At 45.0% G+C, this 22,627-nt stretch overlaps 1 protein-coding gene across 3 annotated transcripts in view; it reads left to right on the top strand.

Moving 5' to 3' along the window:
* SQOR (sulfide quinone oxidoreductase) overlaps nt 1-15,082 on the top strand; it is a 46,609-nt gene extending 31,527 nt beyond the window's left edge. For 2 of the 3 annotated variants that reach the window (XM_022587184.2, XM_022587183.2), the window contains 6 exons: nt 3,223-3,417; nt 5,253-5,462; nt 10,727-10,910; nt 12,981-13,048; nt 13,332-13,510; nt 14,744-15,082. In XM_022587184.2, the coding sequence (XP_022442892.1) occupies nt 3,223-3,417; nt 5,253-5,462; nt 10,727-10,910; nt 12,981-13,048; nt 13,332-13,510; nt 14,744-14,801 (894 nt within the window). In that variant the 3' untranslated portion in view covers nt 14,802-15,082. The remainder of the gene's footprint in view (nt 1-3,222; nt 3,418-5,252; nt 5,463-10,726; nt 10,911-12,980; nt 13,049-13,331; nt 13,511-14,743) is intronic. The other variant, XM_022587185.2, reaches the window with a different exon arrangement.
* Nucleotides 15,083-22,627: the final 7,545 nt, after the last annotated feature.

The following is a 22,627-nucleotide window of genomic DNA, read 5'->3' as shown; positions in this document are numbered from 1 at the left end:
CCTTATGCTACGATCAAAACAGCGTTTAGTTGCTTTACATTCATTTTGACAAGAAAGAGTATTAAGCAATCCCCTTCTAGTTTTATTTCTCAGCAGTCTTTTTATGGTTTTGAAAAAGTCTTCTCTAAGATTCTGTCAATGATCATGATATGTTCTAGCTTTAAACTATAATCAGAGTTCGGCGCGTCCATGGCCTGATGGTAATTCTTGCAAAATAGCCACCTTTTCCACACTTACAAGAAAACTACCTTTCTCTGTAGGACTTAGTTGGTTATATTACAGATTAAATTTTCCTTTAAAAGTAAGATTTAGAGTGTGAATTTCTAAGTAGACTTTAAGGGTAGAATACCAGCAGTTAGCTTATCAGGAGCTGGAAGGATGTCTTGAGTTTTGTTGCATAGAGCTGGGGTTTTTGGTATGAAGTGACCGACACAATATAAATGCTGCCCTAGAAGTTCCTTAGACCTCCCTTTTCAGTGAGCTAGAGAGCCAGATGCCTTCTGACAATTGTGAGATTCAAATTTATTTTCCTAAAACATAATGGGGTGAGTTAGTAATTATGATTTCCAGAAGCTTATTGGGGACTGTGGATAAGTAGCTGAAGCACATAAAGCATTGTGATGACCAGGTCACAAGTTTCAGGAATGCGGTCCAGGTGAGGGCCACGTCTGAGTTGGATCAGCAGGGTCTTTGAAGTGTGTTTCTGTGTAAAAAACCAGAATCGTGACATGTCCAGGGTAGGGTGTAGTGAAAATGACCTGGGGCGTGTTCTGTGAAGGTTTAAACAAGCCGTGACTTGGTGTGAAGGTGTGAAGAGTTTGGTGCCATGGGTCATGAGCCTCATATAACGACAAACTGTGGAGGAGACTCTATGGAGAAAGGTGCCAGTTACAATTTCTGGGATGTCTGTGCCTCTTAAAAAGCCCACCAGAGTTGACTTAGCAAAGACAGCCCATCTCCACCATCCTGTCACCCCGACAGCCCAGTGCTGTGAGAGGAGGACTGTTTGAAGAGACCAGTGCTGAGGGTTCTTAGCACCCTTTTGCAGTAAACCAAGAAACAATAATATTTAAAAGCAACTGTTACTATGGAGTCTCCACTATGTACGGGGGCCATGCTAGGAATCTAATGCTGACTCCTCACAGCTGCTTGTGAGGCAGATATTTTTATCTCCTCTTGATAGATGAGGAAACTGAGGCTAAGAGAGCGTGAATAACATTACCAGGGCTACTGTGTTACTTAGCAGCCTTTGCAGATACTAGAAAACTACCCAGGTTAGTGTAAACAAAAAGGGATTTCTCTGATGAGGATACCAGGGTGTTTGGATCTCGGGGGCAGGAATGTAGTTGGGCCTCCAGAAGGGCTGGATCTCTGATCTGGGCTCTGTTGAACCGCAGCAGCTTCTCTCTGCCCAGCTGCCTCCGCCTCTTTCCCCCACCAGCTCCCAAGGGAGTCTCTGCAGCGCCGTGTCCTGCTCGCTGGTCTGCCCAGTGCAGTAGGACGGTCCACAGCTCCCGGCGCACAGCCTGTTATCTCATCTCAGACTTTCCCGTCTCCTTCTGCTTCAGGGTTCCCAGAAGCAACTTGGATTCAGTGGCGTCATAAACTGCCCTTTACGACCAAGTCTCCTTAAAAGGAACTTGGTTACCGCTTTATGGCACCCTTTTCCTTAGCAACAACTTCTTCAGACTAGAGAAAAACGATGAAGGCAGATTTGCTGTTTGTTTGTCTCTTGGACACTGAGTTTTTCTTTGGGAGCCAGGAAGTATGGAGGTCCTGTGGGAAGAGCCACAGGCAGTGGTCAGGGGCCTCGGTATCTAGTTCTGTAAGAGTCTAGGTGGGTCTCTCAACCTCGCTCTTCAGTTTCCTCGTCTGTGTCTGTGGGTCAATAATATTCCACCCCCTCCCTCAGAGGGGTATAGTGAATAGAGTGAATGTTAACATAGATGTGAAACTGCAGAAACATTAAAATGCAAGGTGATTTTATGGTAATAAATGGTTACTGTTGTTGAGACTGAGAATATTACAACTACTTAAACTGCAGCAGAAGATATGGTCAGTAATCAGAGGAATAGTTGCTCTTAATGTTGGATGCAATGGAGGAGACCATAGGACTCTGTTTCCTTGAGACCTGAGGGATAGGTGTTGGGTGACTCTGCAGGTGGGTGCCCTACAGCCGGGAGAACAGGATGGAGAACAGCCTGGGGAGGTTCTGAAGGACCAGGCCATCTTGATGACTGTTTTTGATGGTTCCCTGCTTGTGCCTGAGTCCCTTAACTCACTCCTTTCCATCTTCATTGCATATACAATGAACCTTCTAACATTTAAGACAGGGACCCAGTTAATCTTCCTGGCAGGAATACACTAATACTTACAAAACACTACCACGTAAGTGTCATTTCTCTAATCACCTTACATGCTTGGTCTCCTTTATTCCTGCCAACAACCCCATGAAGCAGTTACTTTTATCCCCATTTCACAGATGCTGAACATAAGCTTCTCAGTGTGCATCAGAATCACATGGAGGGCCTGTTAAAACAGATTTCTGGGCTGGCCTCTGAGTTTCTGATCCAGTAGGTTTGGGGTGGGGCCTGATAATTTGCATTTCTAACAAGTTCCCAGGTGGTCCTGTTCTGGGGATCACACCTGAGACCCACCAGCTGATTTATTGGGTAATTTACACAGGATCACAGTGCTTGTAAGTGGAAAAGCTAGGACTCGGGCTGGGTCTGTAGGGTTCCCAAGTCCATGCTTTTAATTTCCTGCCTTTGTGGCCTTTACCAAGAGCTGGGCCTGGTCCAGCCTGATACAGAGTAATTTAATTTTGTTAATCACTGACAGTATGGCTCTTGGTTCTGCCTGTTGTTCTTTTTCTCCCCAGTAAGGCAACGGGTTCTCCGAAAAGGAAGTAAGCCTGGCTTCTTGTCCTCAGTCTGATGGTAGGCAGAGATAGGTTCAAATGCTGGTCTCCAGGCCAGGGAGGCCGAGGGTTTCCACCGGGCCAAGCCTGTTCTGTGCTTTGACAGGTGACTGCAGGCACCACAGCTCTGGGCTTAGCAGATCCCTCAGCCACCTGCCTGCTCCACTGTGTGTGAGTCCTGGGGCTAATGATTGTGCTGAAATACTTGAGAGGTTGTAGAAATGGCAGAGAACAAGGACTCTAAACACAGGCTCCATTTGCACTTTTGTTAAATAATAATTTCTTTGTGTGCTTTGTTGCAGATCAAAGGCCTCCCTGAAGGTTTTGCCCATCCCCAAATAGGGTCCAATTATTCAGTTAGGACGGTAGAGAAGACATGGAAGGCTCTGCAGGACTTTAAGGAGGGCAATGCCATCTTTACCTTCCCTAATACCCCAGTGAAGTGCGCTGGAGCCCCGCAGAAGATCATGTATTTATCAGAGGCCTATTTCAGGAAGGTATGCTTCTTTTCCAGGGATAGAGACAAGGAGGGCAGGAGGGATTTCATTTTTTTTTTTTTTTTTTTTTTTTGCAGTACGTGGGCCTCTCACCGTTGTGGCCTCTCCCGTTGCGGAGCACAGGCTCCGGACGCGCAGGCTCAGCAGCCGTGGCTCACGGGCCCAGCCGCTCCGCGGCATGTGGGATCTTCCCGGACCGGAGCACGAACCCATGTCCCCTGCATCGGCAGGCGGACTCTCAACCACTGTGCCACCAGGGAAGCCCGGGATTTCATTTTTATCCGTGTCAAAATACCTTTTTTGTTTCAAAATTTTTATTACATATGTACAAAATTATGTAATTGGAAGTTTACAAAATAGAAAAAAAGGAAGAAGTCACTAATAATCCAATTGCTTTGGTATAGCTGCTGTCATCAGTTTGACATGTACTTCCATTCTTTTCCCTATACATATTTTTTTAACATGGTTATAATCATACTGTACATACAAATTTATATGTATTATATGTTATTAAATAGTCTTTGTAATATACTTTTAAATGTGTGTATAAAAGTCTACTGGTGAGATATGTTAGAGATTGTTTAAATATATCCGTGCATTTGCACAGTTAGTTGCACATTGTTCATGTTTGTACATAATAATATCCTCAGCTGCTCCCGCTCAACTTCAGTGTTATGAATATTTTTTCGCTCTTATTATATATTCTTGGATGTATAATAGGCAAACCGCCAACTCTAAAGACAAAAAATTGTTCACTTAGAACTTTGGACCTTAGTGGAAAGAGATGTTTGGGTGAGGATGCTTTCTCAGCGTTCCTCAAACATCTTCAGGTGTCCACAGCTCAGGTACACCTGATGAGAAGCTGTGGCGAAGCTGCTGTCGCCCTCCTGCCCATGTGTGGGATGTCACAGTTGGTTTACCAAAGCACGGTTTGACTTGAGACAGTGACAGGATTCAAAGCAGCCTCTGGTTCTGTAAAGGGACAGGTGGGCAGAAGGGGAGGGGAAGGTGGGACTGAAGAGGTGTTGAATGTGTGCCTGGAGCCTGGCACTGGGAAGGCCTTCCCCTGGGTTATGTAAACCTGCCCCAACCCTGTGGGGTGGGCAGTTAAGGAACAGGTCCACCATCACTGCTGTTTCTAAGAAAAGGTCACTCCTGGGTCATGAGAATTCCAGGTTGGCACAGCCTTTTGAGGTTCTTACCCACCCATCTTCTTTCAAATAGTGTGATCCAGGTGAGCAAATCCTAAAAGGAGCTGAACAAAAGAAAAGAGTCAGAGGTTAGCTTTCTTCCCTCCTGGAATTCTCTTTGCATAACATCTCCCAAGTCTTAGATGGCCCGAGAGGAAGGTTCTCTTTCAGGTGCCTTAAGATCTTAGGCACTTGGGAGGATACCAGCCTCTCTGAAACATATGAACAATACTAGAGCGTATGAGCCAAGCGGACGGGAACTTTGTTTTGTTCACTTCTGTCCTGTCAGCACCTAGAATAGTACCGGGCCAACTCTAGGACCTCATTAAATGTTTACTGAGTGAATCAACAAATGAATATATGAATAAACAATTCAGTTCTGTCTTCCCTTGGACTTGACTTTCATCTCTGGCCCTCTTTGAACAGGGTCCACCTCAACACCTGAATCAAGTTGCTCTTAGTTGCTGTGTCACTGACAGAAAATGTGGAGGCAGTGGATTGGTCCACAGCTCACCCACCAGTGCACAATGATGGAGAAAGCTGGCGAGGTCTCTTCTGAGGGTTTTAAGTCTTGTCTAGGTTAAAAAAAAAAAAGGGTGGCCGGAGTAATACTTTGATGTTGGTTGTTTCTATTCTTTTTCTCAGACAGGGAAGCGATCCAAGGCCAATATCATTTTCAACACTTCTCTTGGAGCAATTTTTGGGGTCAAGAAGTATGCAGATGCCCTGCAGGAGATTATCCGGGAGAGGAACCTCACCGTTAACTACAAGCAAAACCTCGTTGAAGTCCGAGCTGATAAACAAGAGGCTGTTTTTGAAAATCTGGACAAACCTGGAGAGACCCAAGTGATTTCAGTGAGTGTGGAGGTGAAGCTGTCAGCTGAGCAGTGCCGTAGATGCAGGCGGCGCTGAGGCCCTCACTTCCTTGTCCATCATTGTCATGTGCTTGGGAGGCTGGTTACAGTGAGCATATTAAGGTTGCAACAGGGGAGACGGTGGACCAAAATGGGTGGGGAGGAGAAAGAGGTAAGAGGCTGTGTCTATGGGAGGTGAGGAGGGTTCATCTACCAGTACCAAGTGAATTTTTATGCTATTTTGTGTGTACTTCCTTGGCATTGAGTCACGTGAAGCTGCCAAAAATATTTTACAACTTCACTTATTGCCTAGAGTTTAAGAAAGGCTCCTTAAATGCAGGATTTGGTGATTGTCTCAATTTATGGTTTGTGAGAGTCAGCCCTGCTTGTGGGTAGTTCAAGAATGATGGGTATCTTTCAACTGTGGAAGGGGCTGTCTTTAAACATCTTTCACCTGTGCCTGAAAGGAAAGGCTTAAAAATCCTTGAAAGATCTGGTGGAGCCACATCCTGCTTGGAAAGATCTAGCCTTTGTATATGGACTTGGCTTCTATGTGTCTGTTTCTTCTTCTGTGAAGTGTGGGACTAGTACATTAAGAACAAAGCCACCTGGAGAAGATGCATGGAAGCATCATTTGTTTATTGTCATTCTGGCAAGAGTTGTTACTAATGAGGAAACAGTACATAGAGTCACAGTTTATTCATTCAGCATTTTTAGAGGAATGAAGGAGTCCATAAAAGGAAATTTTGAAGTGAACCAAAGATGAATTTTGTAAACATCAAAACTTCACATGTTAAGCTTCCTAGTACAAACTCTTTTTAAAATGTATTTCACACATCTTTCCTTTCTTAAATGGCATGTAATGACTATCATTTAAAATGCTGCTAATGACTCAAGGTCATATTTTTAAAAACTTTTAGTTAGAAATAATCTCAAACTTAGAGAAGTTACAAAAATAAAAATTGTTCAAAGAAGACTGTATACAGACTTTACCTAGATTCACTTTATTATAGAGTTTTACTCATTGATTTCACTTTCTGTTTCTCTCTATATGTAAGTATAATGTAATGTAATACAATATATTTTCCCAAAGCATTTAAAGGTGAGTTATGTACATCGTACAACATGGTCCTTTACCCCTAAATATTTCACTGTAAATTTCCTAAGAGATAGGAGTATTCTCTTCCATAACCACAGTACAGTTATCAATTCAGTAAATTTAGCATGGATACAATATTTTAATCTATGAGTTACAGTCCGGTTTTGTTGATTGACAAGTAGCATTTGTAGTGCTATCCCCTCCAGGACAGAAGCTGGTATAATTGCCATGTCTCTTTAGCCTCCTTTAATCTGGAATGTTTCCACAGCCTTTCTTTGTCTTCCATGACACTGACATTATACAGCTCCCTCCCACCCCGCTTTCATTTTTTAATAGAATGTTCCTCATTTTGGGTTTGTTTATGTTTTCTTCTGATGAGTTTCAGGCTCTGCTTTTTGGACTGAAATACCGCATAAGTGGTGTGTCTTTCTAGGGCATAACATGGGAAAGCACACAGTGCTCATCTGCCCCTCGCTGAAGATGTTCATTTTGATCGCCAGTCAAGATATGGTCCAGGGCTTCCCTGGTGGCGCAGTAGTTGAGAATCCGCCTGCCCATGCAGGGGACACGGGTTCGTGCCCCGGTCTGGGAAGATCCCACATGCCGCGGAGCGGCTGGGCCCGTGAGCCATGGCCGCTGAGCATGAGCGTCCAGAGCCTGTGCTCCGCAACGGGAGAGGCCACAACAGTGAGAGGCCTGCGTACCGCAAAAAAACAAACAAACAAACAAAAAAACATATAAAAAGATATGGTCCAGTTTCTCCACTGTATACTTATTATTCTTTTTCTTCCTTGCTAATAATAAGGAGTTTGGTGGGGGTGAGGGGGGTGCAATTTCAGACCATGCAAACACCCTACTCAGTAAAGTTTCCCACTAGATTTAACATCCATTGATGATTTTTGCCTAATCCAGTCTTTACTATGATGGTTGCAAAATGATGTTCCAGTCCAGCATTCCCTCCACCTTTACTGGTAGACTCTCGGCATCCTGTCAGCAAAAGCCCTCTCTTCTCAATTAATTAATTAATTATTAGTATGAACTCATGAATTTCTGTTTTTTTCCCCCAATGGTTTATAATTCATCCCTGTCCTTAATTATTTTGGTGCTCAAGTTGTCCCAGATTTGGTCAGTAGGAGCCCTTTCAGGATGCCTCCTATGTCGTTGTGACATGTCCCCATCATATTTTTGAGCACTTCCTTGCTTTCTGGTGTCACAGTATGTCTCAGGCTCATCTACTTGCCCCAGCTCAGGGTCATAATTTTGCATAGCTCTTGCAGAGTTATGCTCTTAGGGCCTACTGGGTTGTTTAGAGCTAGTTATCACCTTACAAAAGAGTCTCAGACTACTCTGTTATTTGATATTGTGTGTGTCCGCTTTGTGGTTTTCCAGTTTTCTTTTTTCCTGCTGTCAGGTAGTTGTGGCTTTGGAAGGTCCCTCCAGCTTCAGCTCTTTTAAATTGCTATTTCTAATTTTTTATTGGCTGGAAAATGAGATAGCCAAACGCATTAAATTTTATGTAAAGTTAAAGCAAATAGGCTATGTGTGTGTGAGGGCCCACAGCATACTTTTATGAGCAAAGTGTATGAGCTTGAGTGCATGGACTTAATTTTGTTATTTGGGCCTTTTTACTTTGGTTCTCAGCTGTGCTGTGGATAGTTGAGGCTGCAGATAGGGACTTGCATAAATAAATGGTTATGGTTCTTCTAAAGGGTTTATAAGGAAAGAAGATTATTTGTGCCCTTTTGAAGTATAGGATTTTAGGTAAGATTTTCCCTCCAGACCCAATTCCACTGTTTAAAATATGAATTTCAAAAAATCGACCAAAAGTCTTTAGAGCAGTGGCTCTCAGCCCTGGCTGCACATTGCAATAACCTGGAGAGCTTTTAAAATGTGCTGATGCCTGGGTCTAACCCCCAGGGATTCTGGTTAATTGGTCTAGGGTGTGGACTGAGGATTGGGAATTTCAAAAGTTCCCCTAATGATTCTCTTGTGTAACCAGGATTGGGCACCACTGCTGTAAAGAATTAAATGTACCCAAAAGCCTATAGTCTCTGATCCTTCATAGAGAGCTTGTGAACTGGTCCAAGTCTCCTATGTTTATAAATATCTAAACTTTTTTTTTTTTTTTTTTTTGGCGGTACGCGGGCCTCTCACTGCTGTGGCCTCTCCCATTGTGGAGTACAGGCTCCGGACGTGCAGGCTCAGCGGCCATGGCTCACGGGCCCAGCCGCTCCGCGGCATGTGAGATCTTCCCGGACCGGGGCACGAACCCGTGTCCCCTGCATGGGCAGGCGGACTCTCAACCACTGCGCCACCAGGGAAGTCCTAAACTTTTTTTGTATCATGGAGTCCTAGAACTGATGAAATTTTGGAGATTGTCTAACGTAGTGCATTTCCTTATAGATGAGGAAAGGAAAGGTGAAATCACTTTCTAAGTAATAGCATTTCATTTTTCATTGTAAATGAACCTGTTCCTTCAAGCCAGAGCTTCTAAGACTATCATCTACAGGTTTCATATGTCAGAATCACTAGGGGATTTTGTTAAAGTGCAGATTCCTGTTCTTCTCTCACACGTACTGGATTGGGATCTGGGGGTGGTGGGGCCCAGGAACCTGCATTTTCCTCAAGTCTCCCAAATGCTGCTTATGAACATTGAAGTTTATATTCTCAATAGATGATTTATGTTAATGAAGGATAACCAAGTTATTTATCAGATTCAGTTTATGGAAATAATGGATAAAGAACAAGCTACAACTGAATGCTAATGTTAATTTTCAGCAAATCTATAATGCAAACCCCAGTAGTTCTTTTCTCAAGTAAAGCTTCATACCTTTATGATGATTATGTGGAAATATTTAACCTTCCTTCTAGAAAAGATGTATGAAATTCATGTGTATTTGTGAAATTCAAGCACAGTAACTTTAGTAAGGTTTAGCCCTCAGCTAAAGAAAGTGGTCTGGTTAACTGCAGAAATACAGACATGGCCTTAATAATTTGGTGGATGACGGTTCTTGACCATTCCATCTGCTGTCCTGCAGACATGTGGCCAGTCTCCATGTAAATGAACAGACCCAGCCTCAGGGACCCAGGCCCCTGAAGAGCCACCCAGAGTACTTTGCAGAACACTGCCCATTTGCCCCACTCCTTCTACCTTAAGGTTGATTAAGCTTATAATTGTCTGAGAGTGGGAATAAATACAAGTCACCTTCCTAACTCCCTCTGCCACCAATGACTGCCAGGCCTTGGTGAGGGGACAGAGCTCCTTATGGAAACCAGGGGTTGTTGACTATTACAAGGTTAGGATTGTCCTAAGATGCTAAAGTTTTCACCGTAATGAAATGTTTTGTGAACATTTAAATCAATTTGATATTGCTAGATGGAGTTTATTAAATGAAAGGAATAAAAAGGATAAACTGCAAAATCTCATGTAAACAAAAAAGAACATTACATAAACAAAAGAGTTAAATGAGCCATCAGAATTGACCAGGTTTGGTTAGTGCCCTATTGCCAAGGGTAACCCTGATACAGGTTTTTGGAAAAAAAATCCACCCTGCCTCCCACATGGTTCAATAAACCCAACACTGAATCAGACCCCTCCTTCTTCAAAGTGCTAGCCAATATTCTTGCCACCTTTATTTCGCCTTAAATTGGCGTTTTGATGGTTTCCTTTATGTATTTTGAGTGTTGGCCCACATTTGGGAATGGTGCCCACTTACGAGCTCCTAACATGGCCTTTACAAGTTTCAGGTGCTCTGAGAACCTCTTTGCAGAATAAAACTGAAGTACCAGACTTTTACAAGTCGACAGCTGAGGGTCAGGGCGAGAGCAACTGAGATACAGCCCCTGCTTTGTTTTAGTAATAAATAGAAACATCAATGAGTTCTTTCAAAATGTTAGTGAGGTTCACTCCAGTATTTCGGATTCCCCCATGCCTACTGCCCAAGGGATCACGTGCCCTCTGTATAGGGAGACCATGTCAGTTATTTTATCACCACATTTGCACAGGAGCGTGTAAAATCTTGGAGTGGGTGTGGATCAGTAATGAGCACTTACACTGCTCCGTGCGGCCATAGCACAGTGTGTGGGTTAGGGAGTTAGGACGGGAGCCTGTGGGGCTATAGAAATAACAGAAGAGACTCACATTTGGATGCTCTCCCTTTTTGCAGTATGACATGCTTCACGTCACACCGCCAATGAGCCCACCAGATGTCCTCAAGACAAGTCCTGTGGCTGACGCTGCCGGCTGGGTGGACGTGGATAAAGACACTCTGCAGCACAAGCGGTACCCAAACGTGTTTGGGATCGGGGACTGCACCAACCTGCCGACGTCGAAGACCGCTGCTGCTGTAGGTAAGACCACGAGTTGTGTTTCTTCCCCACTCAACATGATGTCATCCTCAGGCACCATCATAACAAAAACAAAAGTTGGGCACAAGTGGCATTTCATTATGTGCTAATTATATTAATGAAGATAGATTTCATTATCTTCATTAATAATGAAGAAACTTTTGTGGCCTAAAAATGACTTTGGCCTCCCCAACACAGAAGCAAGTTGTCCGTGAACCTAGTGTTGTGTAAAGAAGAAAGTATCTGTTGAGTGCTTTGCACCAGAGTAGCACGACCTCATCTGCCTTTTCTCTGTCAGAGGGGTGGTTTTCAGGGGAGGGGGCATTAGAGAGAGAGAGGTACCGCTTTTCCAGCTCTCTAGAATTCTGTTACTTCTCATACTGCCGTGCTCTCATCCCTGGCCTTCTTTGCCCCCGATGCCAGGCAGGTTGGCTATTTTTCTTCTGCCTGAAACACCGTAAAACTAGGGAAGCATTTGTTTCTCCAGAAAACACATGCAAGTCAATGAAAGCTTGCAGAGCAGAAAATTGCACTAAGACAGATACAGTGGAGAGTGCCCTGATTGGTACATGGTTAAGGCCTCAGCCTGGGAAACTAAATTCTTCACGTCGATGTTCTGCTCTAGCAGTGATGGAGGGAATTGCCTTTTAGATTCTGTTTTCTGTAGACAGGGACTGTCTTCTTTAGATGCTCTGAAACACGGACCTCCCTGCTGACAGGTATGGGAGCGTTTTGTGTGAATTACACACCTGCCAAACATGTGTTACTTCTGCTTGACTATGTCAACCTAAGAAAGACTTTCTAGGAAATCCATTGAATGTCTTTTTAATTATTATTATTACTATTTTAAAATTTATTTTTGGCTGCATTGGGTCTTCGTTGCTGTGCGTGGGCTTTCTCTAGTTGCGGCGAGCCAGGACTACTCTTTGTTGCGGTGCGTTGTGGTGCGCGGGCTTCTCATTGCGGTGGCTTCTTGTTGCAGAGCGTGGGCTCTAGGTGCGCGGGCTTCAGTAGTTGTGGCACGTGGGCTCAGTAGTTGTGGCTCGCGGGCTCTAGAGCACAGGCTCAGTAGTTGTGGTGCACGGGCTTAGTTGCTCCGCGGCATGTGGGGTCTTCCTGGACCAGGGCTTGAACCCGTGTTCCTTGCATTGGCAGGTGGATTCTTAACCACTGCGCCACCAGGGAAACCCGTCTTTTTCATTATTAACAGTAATTTTCCCCCAACTTTTCATTTCAAAAATCTCAAATCTATGAAAAATTTGAAAGTACAGTGAATACTCATATACCCTTCAGGTATTAACCAGTTATTAATATTTTGTGACTAACATAATAATTACCCAATAAATTAATATTTTGATTGATCACTATGTACATTTTTTGGTTGAGTCATTAGAAAGTAAGTTTTGACATCCTGATACTTCACCCTCAAACACTTCAACCTCTATCTCCTAAGAAAAAGCACTTTCTCCTCTATACTCACAAGACCATTATCATATCCAAGAAACTGAACATTGTATTATAAAATCATCAATACAATCCAGTTTGAATTTCTCCATTTTCCCTAAAAATGTTCTTTATAGCTTTCCCTGCCCCCCGGCCCCAATTCCCCTTAAATTCATGAGCCAGTCAAAGGCCACACTCTGTATTGGTTGTCATGTCTCTTTGGTTTTCTTTAATCTAGAAGCCTCTGACATTTATTTATTTTATTTTATTTTATTTTTTACTTTCATGACATTGGCATTTTTGAAGAGTCCAGGCCAGTTATCTTGTAGAATATCCCACAATGTAGAACCCTCTAGTAGTTTTTGATGATCAGATTCAGATCATACGTTTCGGCAAGACTTCCACAGTGAGGCTGTGTACCTCCCACTGTGTCACCTCAGGAGCCCCTCATGTTAGTTTGTCTTGTCCCTGGTGAAGCTAGATTTCATCACTGGGTTAAGAGTTGTGCTCTAGTTACAGTCTAGAGGGATGGGGTCTTCTTAACATGTTCACATTAAAGTTATTTACAAATTAGTTTTCATGGAAAATCTAGATGCTTATGTTTTTCTGACTTCTCCATTTCTCATGTAGCTGCCCAGTCAGGAATACTTGACAGAACAATTTCTCTGATTATGAAGAATCAAACACCAGTGAAGAAGGTTTGTATGCATTGTAAGAATCACTGTCTCAACTTACCATCTTCCGTTCTGCATGAAAACAGTGTTTTCCCACAATTTTGCCACTTTCTTAATTTCTCTAATATGGGCACTTCAGTTTTTGCCTTTAGTGTATTATATAATTTCTGTTTTTTCACTGTACAAAAAATTAGAATATACAAAAAAAAAAAATTACAACTGCTCAGAGTAAACAATAAATTCTAAAGTATCTACATAGCACCGTGAAAGAAGCCACTTTCCAACTCTGTCTCATGGCCAATTTTAGTATGATGGCTACACGTCGTGTCCACTGGTGACTGGCTACAACCGTGTTATTCTCGCGGAATTTGACTACAACGCTCAGCCCCTGGAAACCTTCCCCTTTGACCAGAGCAAAGAGAGGCTTTCCATGTACCTCATGAAGGCTGACATGATGCCGTTCCTGTATTGGAATGTGATGCTAAGGTCAGTGCATTGCCTGGGGGAGAGGCACAGCTGTTAGCAGATCGCACCGACTTGTGCAGGGCGGTTGTTTCTAAAAGGCCTTCCAGCTTCAGAAGATATGACCCCGAGCAGGACTGTCGAAAGGGAACCACCTTGCTGTGCCAGGTCTCATAGATTAGTGATGGCCGCCTGAGAAGGGTTCTGAAGCCTCGGCCAGATGTGGTGGGAAAGAGGCTGCCCTGCGTGAGGGAAAGGAGCCCTAGCACAGCTACCACCCACAGGGGATGCAGCCTGTTGTCTCCATTATTGGCAGTGACCGAGTCTTCTGTCTTCCAGTTTCTGGTTCTCTCTTGCTGCTGGATAAATAATAGTAATCATCATAGTAAATCACTTTGACATGTCAAGTACTTTATCATCTACCTTGCTTTTGTTTTTATTATGTTATAGGACAAAGAAAACATAGCGATTAAGAGCATAAGCTTTGGAGTCTGACCTTTGTTTGAATCACGTGTCTGCCATTTACTAGCTGTGTGTCCTAGGGCCAGTTGCTTAAGCTCTCTGTGTTTTAAGTTTCTCATCTGCCAAATGAAAGTAACATTGTCTTCCTCACAGGATGGGGAAGAATGAGACAATACCTAAAGAGACAGCTACATAGTAGGCATTCAAGTAGTAAACAGAGTACCAAACTTAATAATTCCTCATTTTTTGTTGCAAAAAAAAATGATCTCATTTGACTTTCCTGAACCCTTTAAGAAAAGTAAGTCAGAATATCGATACCAGTGTTTTTCAGCCAGGGGTGGTTTTGCTCCCCAGGGGACGTTTGACAACATCTGGAGATACATTCTGTTGTCACAACTGGAGGGGATGCTACTGGCATCTAGTGAGCAGAGGCCTAGGATGCAGCTGAACTGGACAGCCTCCACCACAGAGAAGTATCTGGTCCAAAATGTCAGTAGGGCCGAGGTTGAGAAACCCTGACCTATACTTAATTCACGAGCAGGTGAAGGTAGAAGGGATTGCAGTGTGCATGTAGTAGGGGCTTTGTTTGGCTGAACCGAGTCAGCGTGTTCAGGCTCACATAGCAAGTCAGTGTCAAAGCCAGGACTTGTCCCCTCCTAGTCCTGGGATCTTTCTACTTCGCTGTCAGTCTTGCTGTATGGCTTGATAAGTGTTTTGTGTGAGCAGCCGCCAGGCTGGCCGAAGTCACCCCCATCTTTTCCGACGCAAAGAACTTTTCTGTGTCATTTCTTACAGGGGTTACTGGGGAGGACCAGCCTTTCTGCGGAAGTTGTTCCATCTGGGTAGGAGCTGAGGATGGCTCAGCTTCTGGATGGCTTGGAGGGATGGCCATCCATCCTTGGATGGCTCCTGGACCAAAATCACAGCCACTGATTGACCGCGAGCAGCATGAAGAACTCAAAATCTAACCCCGTAAAGCATTTACTGCTGGATGATGGTGACCAGATGCCTCCCTTTTCAGTCCCTCTGGACAGCCACCATGCAGGCTGCCCAGGATGAGTTTGATTCTTTGGAAATACGCAAATGAAAGAATAGACTTCTATTTTTTAAATAAAAGCTTGCCACTGATTGACATTCTGTGAGAAAATTCTATCTTGACTAGTGGAATGAAAAGTTACGGCCCTGGGGAGGAAAAGATGGTGGTGGTGGGTTAGCTTACCTGTTATCTACTTCGAGTATTCAACTGATAGCGGGCCTAATTTCTCCAGAGCCTGTTTGGATTTACAGAAAACAAGAGTCATTCCAGGGAGAATAGTATTTCAAACAGTGTCTGTGAAAGCCTCAAAGACGTGCGGCCTAGAACTGGTGCTGCGGGGGCAGTGGACCGAGAGCCCGGCTGCTGCCCCTCTGCTCTGCCACCATGTTCACGCGGAGGCCACGTTCTCCTAGCCAGTGACTGATGCGGGGAGTGGGGTGGGTACTCATGCTGGCCTATTCCTACAGGATGTGGAACTCTTCTTCCTGGCAACTTTGGCTCCAGGATTTCCCATTAGCCTGGCTGAAACTTTCTCGGGACTGCATCAAGCCTGAGGTGGTTCTTTCCCATCCTTCCTTCCTTCCCCTCCTCCTTTCCCAGGTGTCCCTGCCGAATCATGGTCTGAAAGCCCTCCCTTGCCTTCTCCTGTTCCTCTTTCTTTAGCCTTGACAGACATTTCCCCCAATAAATCTCTTGCAAATCTCATTCTGGCATGGCCCCTGCTTTGCAGAGAACATACACACAGCGAGGATGGTGTTGATTCAGTCCCAATTCTGGCCAATAAAATTTTGAATGAGGTCACATTGGAAATATTGCAGGAAGCAGTTGCAGTTTATTTGAAGTTCAGCAGCAAAAGCATTTGTTCCCAACCAGTTTATTTGGAAGCTTGCAGTTTCAGTTCAGTCTGGTATTTGAAAGCTTTGCATGTTTCACATTTATTTATACACTCCACCAAAGGGCATTGCTTAGCAGTCTATGCAATGCCTTAGATTTTCATAACAGTTTAGAGTTCAAACCTAAACTGTTACCTAGTTTAGGTAACAGTGTTACCTAGGGTTGCTAAGTCTCTCTGGTTTCCTGAAGTTCCCTGATGACTTTAGAAACTCTGCTCAGGCATTCATTCATTAATTCAGCAAGGATTTACTGAGCTGCTACAAGCTGCCAAGCACTGTCTTGGCCCTGGAGATGCAGTGGTGAGCCGACAGATAACGGCCCTGCCACAGTTTTGTGGTTCCTAAAGGATAGTTTCCTCTCCTTTCCCTGGGATGCTGGGGAGCTTGCCGAAAGAGGCCTTGCTCTGATTTGGAAAGTAGACTTTCCTCAGTGGCACAGTTCTGAGGAGGAACGGGATACCATCCTAGCAGCAGACCCCTAATCTGGCACTAGAAGTGGGAGACGTTTTCTGCATGACCACACATCTTCCTGTTTAACATATGTTATTCTGGCATAGCTATCAATGACGCCCCCTTTCACTCTCCGAAATGTCCTTTTTGGAGCATAGATTATACTGACCACTGTAGTGATCGCACTCAGCCCTCCCACTCCCACCTCAGTTCTAGAATGGGAGAGCAGTGCTATAATAGGTGGCACTGCTTTTCCCTCTGTGCGGCTCTGAAACAGGCAGAGGTGGGGTGTTTCTGCCCTGTTCTCAGAGTCCCTGGGCCTTTACAGAGTTCCTGCCTGAGACCGCTGCAGCCTGCCTCCTGGTGGGCTGCTGAGTCAGCGAGAGCTGGGGGCTCTTCACCCCAAATGATCTTTCCCTGCAAGGTCCAAGAAGTCCTGGGAATAACCAGCCAGGACCCTCTCCCTAAACGTGGACAAAAATGTATTTTCAGAGAGTGAGGCTGTGTCTCTGGGAACGGCTGAGGCTCCGGGGTGAGTCACTGTGAAATCCTTCCCGGGGTGAGCTGGAGCTTCTTGGGTCTGTTTACGATCATGCATTCCGAATAAACCTCCAAGCATCAGGAAACTGCCTCAGTTCACATTATGCTGGGCAGAATTTACTGCGGGGGCTGGAGGGAGCAGTAACCATTATTGGTCAGTACACTGGTCTCCAGCTGTTACTCCTCCGAGCTGGGAAAGATCAGAAATGTGCTGAATTCCAGAAAAGTCTGGCCTTTGAAACCATATCTCCTTAACCACGAATGTGGGATCGGCGGAGGGCGAGGCCCTTCTCTGGGACTGCCTCAGGTTAGCCGGGTCAGCAGCAGGAAGTGGGGAGGGGTAAGACCAGGATAGGTGGTGGTTTCTCCAAAGGTGGTGCCTGGGGCAGGGTGAGGTTGCTGGTCCCACCCTGTGGAGGGCTCCAGCTCAGAGGCTGATGCTTGCAGAGTGCAGAAGTGACTCAGGGCTAGGACTGCTGACTTGGGAAATCCCTCCTTGCCCCCCCACCCCCACCCTTGGTGTCAGCCCGGGGTGAGCTGTGGATATAGTGAAAACAGAGCTGGGTGGCAGCTTAGGGACCACTGAGATACAGGGAGGGAAGTGAGACTTAAGTCAGCAGGGAGAGCACAGGGTTTCAGATTTAGTTGGTTCTTATTTATTTATTTCTTTTGTATTAAAAACATTTTTGGTGTTTTTTCCCCCCTTATTTCTAAATTTTGTAGAAAATTTAGAGAACAGAGATCAACAGATGGAATAGAATTCACTCCAAATCCATCACCCAGTTGTAACAGCTAATAGCATCTTGGTGTCTTTTTCTCTAGTGTCCTAATATTGCTGTTACATATAAAGTTCCTGAAAACAAATAGGGTCATACTGTAAGTACTGTTTTGTGACCTGTGTTTTACACTTAATATGCGTTGAAGACCCAGGGGTTGGTTGTAGAGAGGAGGAGATCGGTGAGTAATTACTCAAGGTGCACGGATCATTTGTCCTGGCTGAGAAAACTGCTAATTAATTAATGTAACAAATATATGTCATGTGCCTTGGAGAGTATTGGTATATAGTCATCACTAGATACTTTTCTCACATAATCCTCCAATAACAGATAATTATCAAAGACATAGAAGGTCTTTTTGTGGAAGGTGGCTCTGTAATGCAACAGTTAAGAGTAGCTCCTCTGATTGTTTGTATGCACTGGATAAGTCCAGTCTGATTTTAAAGCAAAGTCCCTGCTTTATGCCCTAAGACCACAGATGGAACTTTCATTTGGGATAGGCTCATTGTCATCATTTCGGGGGGGTGGGGAAGGAACAAGAGCAATGCTTTGGATAAGATGAGGCTTTCTGAAAGGATGAATGAAAACCAGGTCTCTCTGCGTAGGTTAACTGCCAAGTAGCTAAGGAGATTGCTTGTCTCATGCTAGAGAAAGTCAAGGCTAATACTTTGCAACAGATGTTAGGTAGAAAGGTCACAAGACACAGTTGAGAAAGATGGATGGCGAAATATGGAACACTTTTCTCCCCCCTCGTATTGATTTTTAAAAAGTAACTTCCCGGGAGGAGTGCATGCTGTGAACAACCCTAAATGAAGTTATAACTTTCCATGTTTGCATGCAGTAAAACTCCTGTAATTGCATCCCTCGGCTACAATTTGAGGCCACACCCAGGCCCTCAGTGGTGCAAAAAGGCAGGAACTCTGGTGCTGTACTCGCACAAGCTGGGTTCAGATTTCTCGAGGGACAGTTGGATAGAACACAGGATCTGGAGCCACAGACGGGGATTCAGGTCCTGGCTCTCCCACTGACTCATGCCTCATAGCGTCCCACTAGTGCGTTTTCATCACCACTTTATAACCTGTAGAGTGGGTAACAATACCTACTTCACAGGGTTAACACAAGCATTAAATGAACTGAGGTATAGCTTTTAGCAGTTTGGCACATAGACTGTAGCTGTGATTGTTGTTGTTAACTCCAGTAGTTGAATGAAGTGCTCAGAAATACAGCTTCCCCTTGGACTAGGAATTCCTGCCTGTCTGTGAGAAATGGGGTCATGACGGCTCTCCAACATCCTTGTTCTAGCAAGACGGATTCTGTCACTTGATACCACCACAGATCCCTGCCCCATTTCGACAGACTTTCAGAGTTGGGAAATAGCCAGCATTATAGATTAGCCCATGTGGGGTGGTGGCTAAGAGTACGTGTCTGGATCCAGCTTGCCTGGTTTGAATCCCAGATCTGCCTCTCACTGGCTGTGTCCCCTAGGGGAAGTCCCTGAAACTCTCTGGGCCACTGGTTAACTTAGATCACAGAAGGCCCTTTGTATTCAATCTCTCTTGATCTCAATCAGTCCCAATCTCCAGGCTATATAAATACATATGATAGATATATACTATTGGTTATAGGGGTTCACTGACTGCAAGAATTCACTATCAACTACTCCCACAAATATTTTGGGGGCATCTAATAAACACAAGGCCCTGGGGATTCAGAGATGAAAACCCTTGTCCTCAGTGAGCTCTGCTGGATTCTTTCCATAAAGCGCCAAGGTAGATGTCCCATCTGTGTGTGGTCATAGCATTCAAAATATGCCACTGTCTTACACCAGACGTTCAGGGAGAATATTCAGAGGAAGGTAAAGTTTGAGATGAGTCCCTGTATTAGCCAGGTCTCATTTGGTTCAGACAGAAATCCAACTCAAATAAGCCTAAGAGAAAAAGGAGAACTTATTGACTCATGTAACTGGGAAATTCAGGTGTTCACTTCAGATTCGGCTAGATCTAGGAGTCATAATATAATCGAGGTGCTCTCTTTTCCCTTTCAATTCTCTCAATTCTTTTTCCCTCTGACTCACTCTCTGTGACAGACAGGCTTTCTCACTGTGCCCAGGGAAGAGGGCTACATGCATGCCCTCCTGGCTTGGCCTCCTTAGTGGAAAAAAGAACTTGGCTTTCTAAATGTCCACAGACCAGTTCTGGGGGAGGGTTACGATTACCAGCAGATGAACAAATAAATGTGTTTCCCCTTTCCGAAAGAGTGCTCTTTTTGTTGAGTGCTGTATTAGCAGTACCTAGAACAGCACACAGTAAGTTCTCAGTAAATATTTGTTAGCTGAACGAACCAGCTACATTTTGGCCATGTGCCCACTTCATAGCTAGGGGGGTGGGGTTTGCTACCTAAAGAAGTAGATTGATGGACAAATGTTCTCAGCGCTCCAAACCATTATTACCACTACAGGCCTGATCTGCGAGGAAGACTTGGCCAGGAGCAGAGGAGCGGAAACTTCCCAGGCGTGGGGAACAGTATGAGTAAAGGGATGCAGGCGGGAGGCTGTGGGGACTGTGGGTAACTTGGTATGTGTACGAGGGATACTGAACGACAGGAAGACGGTGGGAAATGGGCTTCTGGAGGATCTTGGGTTGGGATCTCTGATGTTGCCTTTTGTTCCTCCAGCCCCACCCTGGACTTTCTGCATCCTGCTGTCTGCCCTGGGAGGCGGCCCAGCACAGGCTGTGCGAATGGTCTCCCCTGCTGTCTAGTTTCTGGTTGGGTTTGGCCAGTGTGGGTTGGTAAGAGGTGGGAGGGAGGGAGGAGGGTAAGGTTGGGGCGTTTCTTTCTCTGGCTCCCTCCCGGCGGGGCTATCTTGGCCCTGTGATGGGGTAAGAACAGAAATTGAGAGTAGGAGTTAATTTGACAGAGATATTTTATATCTGTTACCTGTTGAATCTAATAATAAAAGAATTGGGGCTTGTGTTTTTTTTTAACATCTTTATTGGAGTATAATTGCTTTACGATGGTGTGTTAGTTTCTGCTTTATAACAAAGTGAATCAGTTATACATATACATATGTTCCCTTATCTCTTCCCTCTTGCGTCTCCCTCCCTCCCCACCTCCCTATCCCACCCCTCCAGGCGGTCACAAAGCACCGAGCTGATCTCCCTGTGGGGGCTTGTGTTTTCTGTGTTTTCATTTTTTCCCAATAATTTTTAATTGTATTTTGCAGAAGTACTAGTCTGAGAAGAATTAGATTTTTAAAAAATCAAACAAAATGAAAGCAAACCCCACAAATCTGGTCCTTCAGCACAGATGGCTGGAGAAGCCCCACTCTCTTTTTGGGTTCTGATGCCCTCTCCCTGCACCCATCCTGACGGGCACAAGGGTGGCAACAGCTCCCTGGCTACGAATCCCGAGGGACCTCAATGTGCCTGCAGTTTCCCCAACCTGGCCCACCTTTGTACATAAGCCCTTCGTGAATTAGCCTCACTTGACCGTGTCATCTGCTTTCTGTTGGGCTGCTGACTGACACAACGTAAACTCAAAGGGGTGCAGAGCCACTGAAGGAATTTACGCGTGAATGAGAGGAGACTGTAGCAGCTTGGGTGAGCCATGGATTGAGGAGAAGACTCCAGACAGGCTGACCAAGGCCAGGGCCAACTAACTTCAGCAAGGAAGGCTGAGGGCTTGAGTTAAGGCACTAAAGGAAGGAGAGGAGGGGAAAAATTCAGGAATATTTAGGATACTGTATGTCAGGCAAACAGAAACCACTATATAAATAGTGCAGGCAGAAAGGAATTGGAAAGTGCAGAGGCTGGCAAACTATGACCTGTGAGCCAAATTCAGCCCACTGCCTGTTTTTATAAATAAAGAACACAGCCATCCTCCTCCATTTCTGTATTGTCTAGGGCTGCTTTTGCACTACAGTGGCAGAGCTGAGTAGTTGTGACAGAGACTGAACGTGGCCCTCAAAGGCTAAAATATTGACTAGCTGGCCCTTTACAGAAAAAACTTTACCAACTCCTGGAACGTTGGGAAGTTGGTATGTATAGAACTCTAGGAATGGCTGGGGAAACAAACATCATGGGCAAGTACTGCTGGTTTTCAGGGGGTCAAGAGGCTACAGAAATTGCAGGAATACTGGCCCCATTGATCTCAGGATTTGCCCCATCAAATCAGGTGACTGCTTGCAAGCCTCATGTCTACGGACTGATATGCCAGCCATTTCCAAAGGGAAAGGGCTTCCCTTCCATCTTCAATCTGGAAGGGAGGTGCAAATGCCCCTCCCTCACTGGAAGAGTTTGGATGAAACCAGTTGTCTTTTCCCAGCTTTCGTCCTTGATACAGAGGTGAGTATAGGAGAGACAGGGATACAGAAGCCCAGGGCTTTGGGATGACTACATTGGGTGGGGGATAGGGAGGCTGGGATGACTGCCAGGCTTCGGTGACTGTGATGGATGACAGTGCTGCCACGGAGAGGGAGGGGGGTGGAAGAGAAGATTCTGGACAGGGAGAGAGGCACTGCCAGCAGGTTAGTTTCCCAAATCCCTGCCAACTGTGGGGTCTCAGCCAAGTTCTGCGATGGTTTTTTTTTTTTTTTTTTTTTTGCAGTACGCGGGCCTCTCACTGTTGTGGCCTCTCCCGTTGCGGAGCACAGGCTCCAGACGTGCAGGCTCAGCGGCCATGGCTCACGGGCCCAGCCGCTCCGTGACATGTGGGATCTTCCCGGACCGGGGCACGAACCTGTGTCCCCTGCATCGGCAGGCGGACTTGCAACCACTGCGCCACCAGGGAAGCCCCTGCGATGGGGTTTTACTTAGACTCCATCACTCAGTGATATTCATGGAGTGAAACCATAAAGTAGTTTTGACATAAGAAAATTGGATTTACAAGCCTGGGATTAACATATCTTTCCAAGCTTATAGGCTAAAGCAAGTTATAAGTATTCCTTTTAAAGGAGACGTTCCAGGAGATGGAAAACATTGACAAT

The sequence above is a fragment of the Delphinapterus leucas genome, chromosome 2, assembly GCF_059928025.1.
Source record: "Delphinapterus leucas isolate spDelLeu-1000000601 "Yukka" chromosome 2, BTC_Dleu_Yukka2, whole genome shotgun sequence".
NCBI lineage: Eukaryota > Metazoa > Chordata > Mammalia > Artiodactyla > Monodontidae > Delphinapterus > Delphinapterus leucas.
The sequence above is the reverse complement of the archived record's forward strand: the minus strand, read 5'-3'. Positions and strand labels throughout refer to the sequence as shown.